Source organism: Carassius carassius, chromosome 18, assembly GCF_963082965.1.
Source record: "Carassius carassius chromosome 18, fCarCar2.1, whole genome shotgun sequence".
In the NCBI taxonomy this organism is placed as follows: domain Eukaryota; kingdom Metazoa; phylum Chordata; class Actinopteri; order Cypriniformes; family Cyprinidae; genus Carassius; species Carassius carassius.
The window spans coordinates 3,600,996-3,613,057 of record NC_081772.1 but is presented as its reverse complement, the minus strand read 5'-3'; the positions used below and the strand labels follow the sequence as shown (position 1 = coordinate 3,613,057).

The following is a 12,062-nucleotide window of genomic DNA, read 5'->3' as shown; positions in this document are numbered from 1 at the left end:
TGTCAGCCACGGGCCTCTCTCCGTTTCAGTGCAGCTGAGGTTACCAGCCACCAGCTTTTCCTAGTCTGGAATCGGAAGTCGTGGTCCCCTCCGCTCACGCATTTGTCCAGAGGTGCCACCGCACCTGGATCAGAGCCCGTGAGACTCTGCTCCGGATGCGGGAGCGCACTAAGGCCAAGGCCGATCGCCACCAGTCAAAGCCTCCCGTTTACATCGTGGGTCAAAGGGTGTGGCTTTCTACGAACAATATTCCTCTCCGTGCCGTTTCTAACAAATTAGCTCCCAAATTCATTGGCCGTTTACTATCACCAAGATCATTACGTACAAGGAGCGTACAGGAGGATACATCCCGCCTTCCATGTGTCCAAAATTAAACCCGTGTTTAATTCATGTATTAATCCGCCTACCCCGGTTTCCCCGCCGCCGCGTCTCGTAGATGGGGAACCGACCTATTCGGTTAATCGTATTCTGGACTCGAGACGGAGCGGACGAGGATTCCAGTACTTGGTGGACTGGGAAGGTTACGGTCCGGAGGAGAGGAGTTGGGTACCTGCTATGGACATACTGGATCACTCACTTATTGATGATTACAATCAGCAGGTAGGCCCTTCTGGGAACTCCAGGAGGTGTTCTTATAGGGGGGGTTCTAAAATAAAAAAACAATCTGGGATTTTTTTTTTAGGCCATATGATATTGCCCAACTTTAAAAGCAAGTAAAGAAGGCTCCCTTTAAAATACTTAAGTTGTCAATTACTAAAGCTATTTTTTACATTGTGTGAATTTTGTTGATTACAATGAGAGAACTTGAGTTTAATCGTGAGGACAGTTTATTAATCCATCCATTTATTAGAGTTTCAAAGATTTAATCGTGCAGGTTTAATTTTATTCGTTTCTTGTTTTAGGCTAATTAGGCATAAATAATGGGAACGAAATTATACAGTGCTTCAAGTTTAAACATGCAACAATGTCTTAATCAGTTTACAGACAAATGTTTTTTCCCCAATAAGTTAAAGGACAGGTAACGAATAACAAAAATGCATGTTGTTTTATTAAAGGAAAAAATATATTTATATTGAAAATGTAAATTAAAATATAGGCATAATATATGAAAATATTGACATTTTGCATATTAATCCATGTAGCCTACCCCCCTAAAATAGGCTACCACTTTTAATGCTTCGATGCAAAGTAAACCACAATTTCTTTTGAATAATATAACGCATAATTAATATAATATAAATAATACTACACACCTTTTAAATGTGTCAAATCTAAAATATGGTTTAATACCATGTAGCTTAGAGAAAATATAAGCACAAGCACAGGCTTGACATTTATCCTGCTTGAATTCATTCTAAGAAATGCACATTACTTCATAAGTACCAAACTTTCGTCTGTGGATATTAAATATTAAATATATTAAATATTTTAACTACAGTGTTTTTCTTTCATTTTCCCTGACTGAAGCCATCAAATCTAACACATCAGTGAGGCAAAACTGACGTCTATTAGCGAAAATGTGCTTTGATGCGCTTGTTTGATAACTTGTGGTTAAAGCGCCACTCAGCGGTCAAAGGCTGCAAATGCACTTTATACCGCCACGGCGGCGGTACATGCGGTGGTAAAAAGGGCCTTTTGAATGTCTACTTAGTGTATTGCTTAAAACTTGTTATTTAATAAAAAATGGTTTCTGAAATAACAAAACTTTAATCTGGGCAGGTGGTTGTGAGTTTGTTCGATTCAGTACCTGGTGGCGGCTCCAGGCCTCTGGCACCAGAAGGGAGGAACCCAGAGTTGGCCCAATCAATCATCTGCTGCGTCTGCACTTCAACACTGTTCCCTGAGTCCGAGTCATCAGTGGACGCACACGCAGGGAACGGTTTCCCGGCACGCATACTCGCCGTCTGAACAGAGATCCACATAAACAACATGAGAAAATGCACACAGACGTATACAACAACACACGATAGAGAAATATCATGACTTGCCTGTAAAACTTCATAGATGGCTTTTCTGTACATGGGCTGTTTGTTGTAGGTGGGCTGATGAAAAGACGTGCAAAATGTACTCAAGGGCAACAGCTTTTCCACACACACCTGAAAGAGAAGAGGATGTTCATTATAATGTCTGTTATCAGCACTCATGAAGGATCCTGATTGGTCAGAAGACTCACCACTGAGAATTTGCCATCTCCAAACCACATGACCCAGCGGGTGCCTTCAGCGGCACGACTGCGGCTTGTCATCCACCACGACACGATCCGGCCGGGCCACCAGGAGAATCCCCGCAGCTTCCCCCAGACCAGCTCTCCGATCCCGAACCCACGGCCGTCCTGAGGAAGCCCACAGAAACATCAGCTTCAGTGTCAGTGAAAGTTAAAGGACAAGAAGAGGCACATAGCTGAATCTAACGTGCTGTAAGGGAACAAAATAAAGCCTGGAATTATAAGTCATTCATAAGTTATTCTTCTTTTTCAGCAAATAATCACTGAAAAAAAGCAGCTGCATAACCTTAAAACTAATAATCAAGCTCAGGAAGTCAAACTATATTTAAGTTTTAATTTTTATAATTTTCTATGAGGTTTGCAGCAGGACTGCAAATTAATAAGAAAAATTTAAATTAATCAATTGTAATCAATTTATTGTACAGTTTTCTGTGATTAATCGCAATATTTTTTCTTTAATTTAAATTTACAATTAATTAATATTGTAAAAATTATTATATTATAATATATAATATATATATTATAATAATATATATATATTATTAGTGAAACACAATATTAATTTTAATTCATGTGCATTAAATTCAATCATTACGCATAAAATAATAGTAAATAGTCAATATTATTTAATTTCTAACAGTACTGTTTAGCATGAAACATTAAATCCTGAAATTAATGTAGAATCAACAACTGAAGTATATTTTTAAACACTGCTTGTTTAATGGCAGCTTTTTAACCTAAACTTGAGATTATCCTGATAAATGCAGCCATCTACATCAGTTTGCATGTATTAGCTCTGGAACTGCACTGGCAATAAAGATTGAAACACGAAACCACACAAATTGGGGGAAAAAAAACATTTGTGTGTGTTTTAAAAATTTAAAAAAGATTTATCATTATTTTTTTTATTAATTTATCTAAAAAATAAAAAAAGTTAGAAATGTTTAACAGTTAATTCAACAGAAAAGTTGAACAGCCTTAGCTTCAGATGTTAAATGGAAAATGTACAACTTTAAATTAATCTACTTTTAATTTTGTTTTAAATATTAGTTAATCTTGCTTATCTAATAAAAACAAAAATAACTCATGTCAAGTCATAGAATACAAACGTGTACAGTATTTAAACCCATGAAGAGACATTATTTTTAGGAGTGATCCTTCAGGACAGGGATTCACCTCATACTCCAGATTCATCTCTGAGGATCTCGCCATCACTTTGTTGCCGCAGGCGACAGGAGGCGGCTCAGGCGTCGTGGCGACCGTTGGGGAGGCGGGGTCAGTGTGCTGCTGCTGAGTTGTGGGCATGGATAGGAGATTGATGGCTGGCTCCTCCCCCTCCTTTTGAGAGCTGACAGTTGATTGGTTGTCCATTATGTCACTCATGATGGTCACCAGTTGGGCCTTATCCTCCTTAAAGACACGGAGGCACACAAACACCGAGGTGAAATACAGACACAAACACACAGGGTCTCACAGGGATTTTTACTAATATTGCTCAAGCAGAAACATATTTTTTCCAGTAAGACAACAACCTAGTGTGTGTTCAGGTAAATATGGATTTGAAATCGCTGTGGAAATGGAGCCTGCAAGTTTTTACTGACATATGAGGACAAACTCTGAGTTAACACGAGACAGGATGTGTCTCTCGGTGTATTAGACTTCTAAACCCTCAAGAATTATTGGCATCCTGGCAGAAAAGTCAGTGTTTGATGTTTGTTTACATGGATTGTAGCAATCCAACAGTTCAGACTGTTCATAGAACCGCTTCATTCATATTCCATATACAAAATCTAATAATAGTCCTGGCACTGTGGATCATGAACGTTGTTGGCTCTTTGACAAACTGCACTGGATAAAAGCATCTGCTAAATGTATAAATTTAAGTGCAAACATATGATTCTGAGTGGATCACATCTTCATCACGTGGAGTTAGACTAGCATTCAAAAGCCTGCGGTCAGTACATTTTTTAATGTGAGAAAGAAGTCTCTTCTGCTCACCAAGGCTGCATTTATTTGATCAAAAACAGTTAAAACAGCTAAACCGAGAAATATTATATTGTTTAATTTTTTATTGAATTTTCAGCATCATTACTCCAATCGTAAGTGTCACACAATACTTTAGAAATCATTTTAATATGCTGATTTGCTGCTCAAGAAAACAGATGAAACCGTGATGCATTTTTTTTCAGGATTCATTAATGAATAAAAAGTCTTTCGAAACAATTTAAATCTTTATTGTAATTTTTTATCAATTTAATGCATCCTCGCTGAATAAAAGTATTAATTTCTTTCAAAAACATCTTACTGACCCCAAACTTTTTCAGTGGCAGTGTATATGTCTAGTCAAGATTCATTATGTGCAGATTTGAAGCAATGCTGTGGATTTGGCAGGAGACATCTACAGTATCCGATGAGACCACGATGTCAACAAGATTCACATGACTCCGAATACAACATTACAGATCCAGCACCGCTGCCTGCAGGAAAGGAAAGTTACAAACAACATCTCTTGAACAGCTTCCACTAGCCAGTCTTTATTAAGTGTTTATTAACTTTATTAACATTTGGAAAACATTATAGAGACACAGGGTTCTGCTCTTTTGAGTCGGTCAGACATTCAGTCTATTGTTTTCACCCTAGTAACTGTCTAGCAACACCCTAACAACCATTTACAGTAACCTAGCAGCCATTTGGCAGCATAAATAAACCTCATCTCAGCACCAGAATATCATATAGACACAGGGATTGGCTCTAGTGTGACACACATCCAGTCTCTAAGTTTTGCCATGGAAACCTTCTGGCCGTGCTCTTCAAATCTGAATGTCATAAGCCCCTTTCACACTGCACGTCGGACCCGGCATATTGCCGGAACATTGCCGGGTCGCCTTCTGTGTGAAAGCAACCACGTCCAGGGGAATCACTGGCAGTGTGAAAGTGCACAATATAGCGACCCGGGAACAATTGCCGTAACACTTTACCCGTGTATTTGCCGGAATGGCAGTGTGAAAGGGGCTCTAGAGAATGCGAGTTGGTTTATATTGTTCATACTAGCAAGCATAATTGCCAAACCAATACCTAACAACCAAACTAAGTACCCTTAGCAACCATTTAGCAATATCTCATCATCAGAACATCATACAGACATGGAACTTGGTTCTTTTGACTCATGCTGGCAAACAGGACTTCCAAAATGCTACACATGTTAGCAGTGAATAGCTACATGCTACCAGTGATTAGCCAAGTTTTAATACATTCTTAAAAATCCTAAATAATTGTTAAAACATTTAAAAAGACCCTAGTAACTGCCCAGTGCTGAGTTTTGCCATGGCATGCACCACACACAGAATGTACAAAAGAGTACAAAAAAGTAAATTTCTTCTTTTGATGATTAACATACTAAAGCACATCTAAAGTACTTGGACTGTAGTATGTTATTCGGTATTACATTTCAAATGTACTCAACTGCAACTTTATCATTAAAAATGTGTAATTATAAATTTATTTAAATGCATGACACATGTTTCAATAGAAGTGATGTCCAAGTATATTTCCTTAATAAAAGTATATTCTAAAGTGTAGTTTTTCACAAGGGTACACGATGTTCCTGACATTTGCACAGTTTCATTTTCAATGCTTCGGCTTCTTTTGTTACTACTGTATGTACTGTAAGACCGTGAAACCTTGATTCCTTCAAGCAGCTGTTAGTTTCTCTTGTGTGACCTTTTGCAGGAAGATCACAAGTGCCTCATATGACCTTCAACCCCACTAAACGGCCAACCGCAGAGCAGCTAATCACATGTAAAATACAGAAGACAGGCTTGTTTGACGGGTCAGTGGAGACACATAAACTCACTGCAGTCATACATATCACATGAGGGATGGAAACAGAAGATGGACATCCGTCTCCAGTGCTCAGTGCTAAATACAGGTTTAAACAGAATGCAAATAATTTAGCAAGCTAAACACAAAGCTCAAATAAATAAATCACCACATATGCAAATGTATGTCATGTTATTGGCGTCTGTTGTGCTGATTACAGACTTGTAGTTAGCTTTACAATTTTCAAGTTCAAGAACATTATCACACACACATACTCAAACACAAGTGAGCAATCTCACTGTTATTTATTTCTTTTTTTAAAGAAATCAATATCTTTATTTAGCAAAGATGCATTTAATTGATCAAAAGTGTCACATACTGTTAAAAATATATTTCAAATAAATTCTGCTCTTTTTAACTTTTGATTTAATAAGGAATCCTGCCAAAAAGTATCATCGTTTTCACAAAAATATGAAGCAGCATAACTGTTTTTCAGCATTGATGATAATAATAATAAAAGTTATTTGGCAGCAAATCAGCATATTAGAATGATTTCTGAAGGATCATGTGACACTGAAGACTGGAGTAATGATGCTGAAAATACAGCTTAGTATAACAGCAATGCATTAAATATTTCAATATATTAAAATAGAAAACAGTTATTTGAAATTGTAATGTTTCACAATGTTACTCTTTTCACTGTATTTTTGATCAAATAAATGCAGCCTTGAAAAGCAGAGAGACTCCTGATTTGGATTCAAATCAGCAATAACATCTGACAATGCAATAATAATTTTACGTCTCTATTACAAAGTCATGGCTTTAAGTCATATTGAGCATTATGATTTCTTTTATCCATTTTTATGTGATTGTTCTGTCTTCTTGAATCGTTTCTGATAAAAGAGTTTGGCATTAGCATGTTGCAACATAACACAATTATGATTGTGTTAAACACATAACACATACAAATATTGGTCAAAAGAACCCATTTTCAATTAAATTAATCTGTTTTTTTAATCAGAAATGTTCAATGAGCAATGCATTCTGGGAGTGCATCATTCATGATGAATACATGCGATGCTGCCTTAGAATTTGGCCAAAATTTTAGAAGGCAGCATAACTTTTTGGAACCTTTTCTTCATTCGAAACGGAAACCATCTTGAAATACTGCCTAAATTGGCAGCTCACTAGGTTTTGGAACAGATTTACTGTTTGAATCAGATTGTCTATTCTCTTCTAGCTGTGTCTCCATGACGTTATAGTGGTTGTGTTGGTGGTTACCCAGCATCTCTTTGGCAAATGGCCCAGTGCACCCTGGGAAATGCAGTCTTTACAGATTTACTAATTTCCTGCTGTAGTTCACTTCATTGGCATGTTATAAATGGCGACAGTGTTTCTATGTGCCGATACATAGAAACTGTTTCCAGTCTTCTCACGTAGTGTGAGATCGTCTCCCAGTTTGACCTGAATGCGCCCTCTGACCCCTCGGCCTCTGCGACGACCCTTAACTTTATGACAAGTTTCAAGAACTGAGAGCTTTATGATCATGAACGACCTCTGACTCTGACCTCACCGTGACCCTAAAATCTCTCAGGCTCATTTCTATACAAACTTCACTCCTTTTCGTAAAGCATTCATATAATTTATCAAACACAGTTTGGGGTCAGTTAGAGTTTTTAATGTTTCTGTAAGAATTCTCTTGTGCTTACAGGTTGCATTAACAAAAAAAAAAAAAAATACAGTTAAAATAGTAATATTGTGAAATTTGTACAATTTAAAATAAAAATTGTTTATTTGAAAACACTTTAAAATTAAATTTATTATGTCATGTAATTTATTTAAAATGTAATTTATTATGTAATATTTAAGAACAACATTTAATTAAAATTTTAATATTTAGTATTTAATTACAACATTATAACATTCTAAATGTTTTTTTCTGTCACTTTTGATCACTTTGAGGCATCCTTGCTGAATAAAAGTAGTAATTTCTTTCAAAGAATATAAAAATAAAATCTTACTGACCCCACAATTTTGAAGGTTTTTATAAAAATATGCGTATATTTCTAACTTACTCAATCCAATATAACGAGGTAACCAAAATTTATATATATATGATTTTTCCAGGAAGGAAGGTCCCTTGAGGTTTATTCATTACACACTGCAATACATTTTTATTGAAAATTCATTCCACCACCAAGAAGCACAGTAAGAGAAAGCTTATTTTCCATACTCTGAATATACCCCAGGTTCTTCTAATTGAATCCCGTTTGATGATCTGGTGATATATTTCTTTCTACGCAAGTATAAAAGACTAGCAATGTAACTTGGAAGCATACTCAGCAATGCCTTTACAGTATTCAATAGAATGTGATTTCTTTCTTTGATATAAAGAGGACCAACCTTCATTGTTGTACAATAACATTTATAACATGTAACATTGTATGTGAGCAAGTAATTGTTCTAAATCACAATGCAGCCTGATAAACACCATCCAACCTCTATAGTAAATATAAAGAAGAAGCATGTATGTAAATAACATTATAATACCACAGTACAAACAAAACCATGCAACCAGTGTATACAGATCTATATTTCACTCAAGTCCAATAACACACAACCTCTCTCTCTCTCTGTTCAGGATGGGATACTACTAATACTGTTTCTTAAGTATGCAGTTTATATACTGTACGCAGTATGCAATTTTTACTACCACATCCGTCAGTACACAGTACAAGTACACAGTATACAAAAGCATGCCATATCTTACAATGCAACATGTTCGACTTGACCTTCCATATCTATTGTGAAATGAATAGATTTTTGACATCTTGACACATTATTTGATCTGACTGCCAAAATGTATGATTATATGCAAAATTACATTCAAAATAAACATAGCAGCATGCTAGATAATATACTTAAGTCATTATTTAGCATATAACAGTACAGTTTAAAATATCTATCAGTGCTACATCCCTAAAAATAAAGGGTCTTTATTGGCTTTAAAGGTTCCATAAAGATCCTTTAACATCCATGGAAACTTTCCAAGACATAAAAGGTTCTTTATAGTGGTTCTTTATAAGGTTCTTAAGGTTTTAAAAATGTTTTTAAAACCTTTATTCCAATAGCACTGCACATGCTATTGTTTTTTTTAAATAATAGGCAGTATATAGTATACACACACATAAATGCAAACAGCCAAATCAGCATTTTCTACCTTCATTCTCTGTTACATACACACACACACACACACACACACACACACACACATACACAGAGACATCAGTAAATGTGTCTTTTCCACACAGTGCACACGTACCCACACACTCCGCTGTGTCTGATCAGCAGTCCCGCTCAGGTAGCTGTGTGTGTGCATGTGTTTTCTCAGGCTAAAAGACACTTTTAAAACAGAAAGGGGGGAGACACACACACACAATGTCTTTGTTTGGGAATTGCGAGTCACATGACTCCGTGCTGATTGGTCACAGAGTGTTTGCATATATAGGGACCAGAAGGGCATCCGCCATAAAACGAGATGCTAAACGAGAGCGAAAAGCGCCGACCAGAGAAAAGAGAGAAATATGAGTGTGTGCGTGTGTGTGTGTGTGTGTGTGTCGGGGTGGGGGGGGGGTAATGACTGAGAATAGGTAATGACTTTCTTCACCGGGAAGGATTTTCCTAGACATTTTGACTGTCATTGTTACTGAGAAACATGGAAAGGTTCAATTAAGCCACAATTTAAATCCTTAGAATGAATGAAATAGAGAGCAACACACACACACACACACACACACACACACAGAGGAAACTCCTTAAGCAAATTTAAAAGAAAACACTATTACAAATAATTACACCATCCTTTATAGTGTCTTCATAAACTAGCCTGCATCACACACCATGTGTGATTCTCTCAAACACACACACACACACGCACACAGTTGTAATCAGGTCTTTGTGAAGCGCCATAGCAGCGCTTCGCCAGAGTTTGATGAGATCCAGAGGCTGCAGTGGGCGGGATCTCTGCGACCCAAGAGAAACAGCCCTCGCTGGGTGAGCCGAGGACACGGCAGCCCCTGAAAACCCCCGAGGCCCCGGATAAACACACGCTTTTATGCTTCATCACACAAAACCCTCATTCAGACAAACTTTGTTTTGAGCTGTTTTGAGCTTTTGAACTAATATTACCCATTATCAGGCCACCATAACATGATGAAAACCGAGCTAAAAATAATACACTCTTTAAAACAAAGTGGTATTGATGGCTCCATGAGTAACCTTAAACATCCATGGAACGTTTCCAGTCCACAAAAGGTTTTTTTTTTTCATAAATAAAGGGTTCTTTAGAATTCTAAACTGTTCTTCACATTTAGAAAAAAGTGATTCTTTTTAGAACTGTTCACTGAAAGGTTCTTTAGGGTTCTTAAGGTTCTTTTTTTCTATAGCATCCACTGCAAAAACCCCATTTGAATACACATACCACTCAACATTGTACTAAATAGTTTTTCCATTCCTTATAAACACACTCATTTGTATCATTCAGCAGGTCTGACTGAACGATGTGAGTTTTCCATACGTCCTTAACTCAACTCGTATCAAACTTCAACAGCAGCCACTGAACACATTCCCTCTTTGTCTCTAAAGGAATGTTCTGGATTCAACACAAGCGTTTGTGGCATAACATCCATTACAACAGAAAATTATTTTGACTTGTTGCTTAAAAAAAAAAAAAAAAAAGCTAACTGTGGTTACACTAATGCACTTACAGTGGAAGTACATACTGCAATGCAAAAAAAAAAACTAACAAAAAAAAACATAAAAATATATATTTTTTCAAATCTATAAACACAAGGAGTGGGGGTTACAGTACAGCATACATCATTAGAGGGAAGTCAGAAAATCGAGTTATGATTTCGGAAGATTATAAGGTCAAAATCTAAAATCAAATTGAAACATGCACAGATGAATCTTTCATGATAAGATCTGTAGAAAATAGAGCGCATTTCCATAAATGCCGACTGATAAGGCTACCATGATAAAATCGCCTATTAACCCTTCCTGTTTCAAGTTACCTCATAAAGCAAGCAAATCTGTTAATGTTTGCACAATAGTCATGCAATACTTCAAGAAATACATTTCAGATAGCTAAACATGATTCAAACACACACATTATGTGACATATAACCAATTCATCCACTTGCTAAACGGATGATTTTCACAACCCTCCTCAAATAATACACCATTTTTAATTCAGAATTCATTCAAATACATAAAAAACCTCCATATTTCAGCATTTGAATGAGCTAGAAATAGTGCTAATTTGTTTCCTCACCGTTTAATTATTTCCTCCGATTTTTTTTCTTGAGGTACAACACATAGTCATTATTATTAATTATTTTCATATTTCTTCTCTAGTATTTTCTCTGGGGGTTGGGGGAAATAAAGTTGTAAAAGGGGAATATCATTTATCAACACATCTTCAGTGCTTCCTCCAATATAGATATTGAATATTTTAAAAAATCCTGAAGTGCACAGCTCTAATTGGCTTTCCCGCAAATGCTGTTGATAAGCTGTACATTTATATATTTATTAGTTAATTTTTACTGCCATTCCATCATCTATGGCTATTTTCATGGCAAGATCAATGTATTTTAAAATAAACTTATGCTAATAACATAGTAGTAATGAAAAACAACAATTGACGCCCAACTCAACATCAATGTAACAAACATTACATAAGATTCTGATAGAGTGTAAATAACTGTAGTGTACTTCTGGAGTCTCTCTAACCTTCTCTTTTTTCCAGCGGGCGAGCAACTCCTCTTTCTCTCTGCGGCTGATGTGGTAGGGGTCTCCGGCCTGGAAGGTCTCTCTTGGTACGGGACGTCTCCTCAGACTGATGTCCCAGCCCTGCCGGCCCCTCAGACGACCCCCGTCGCTCTACAAGACAAACACACACTCTCTGTGAATGCACACTGTGAAGAACAGACTCAAAGAGCACATGCTTTCATGACCTTTA

General features: G+C 36.7%; 1 protein-coding gene across 3 annotated transcripts in view; it reads right to left on the bottom strand.

Annotated features, from left to right (window-relative positions):
* LOC132092129 (DNA (cytosine-5)-methyltransferase 3A-like) overlaps window positions 1-12,062 on the bottom strand; it is a 58,832-nt gene that overhangs the window by 20,674 nt on the left and 26,096 nt on the right. For 2 of the 3 annotated variants that reach the window (XM_059498218.1, XM_059498219.1), the window contains 5 exons: window positions 11,834-11,983; window positions 3,401-3,634; window positions 2,174-2,332; window positions 1,989-2,096; window positions 1,748-1,904 (listed from right to left, as the gene is read on the bottom strand). In XM_059498218.1, the coding sequence (XP_059354201.1) occupies window positions 1,748-1,904; window positions 1,989-2,096; window positions 2,174-2,332; window positions 3,401-3,634; window positions 11,834-11,983 (808 nt within the window). Of the gene's footprint in view, window positions 1-1,747; window positions 1,905-1,988; window positions 2,097-2,173; window positions 2,333-3,400; window positions 3,635-9,365; window positions 9,431-11,833; window positions 11,984-12,062 lie in introns of those variants that run through there. The other variant, XM_059498220.1, reaches the window with a different exon arrangement.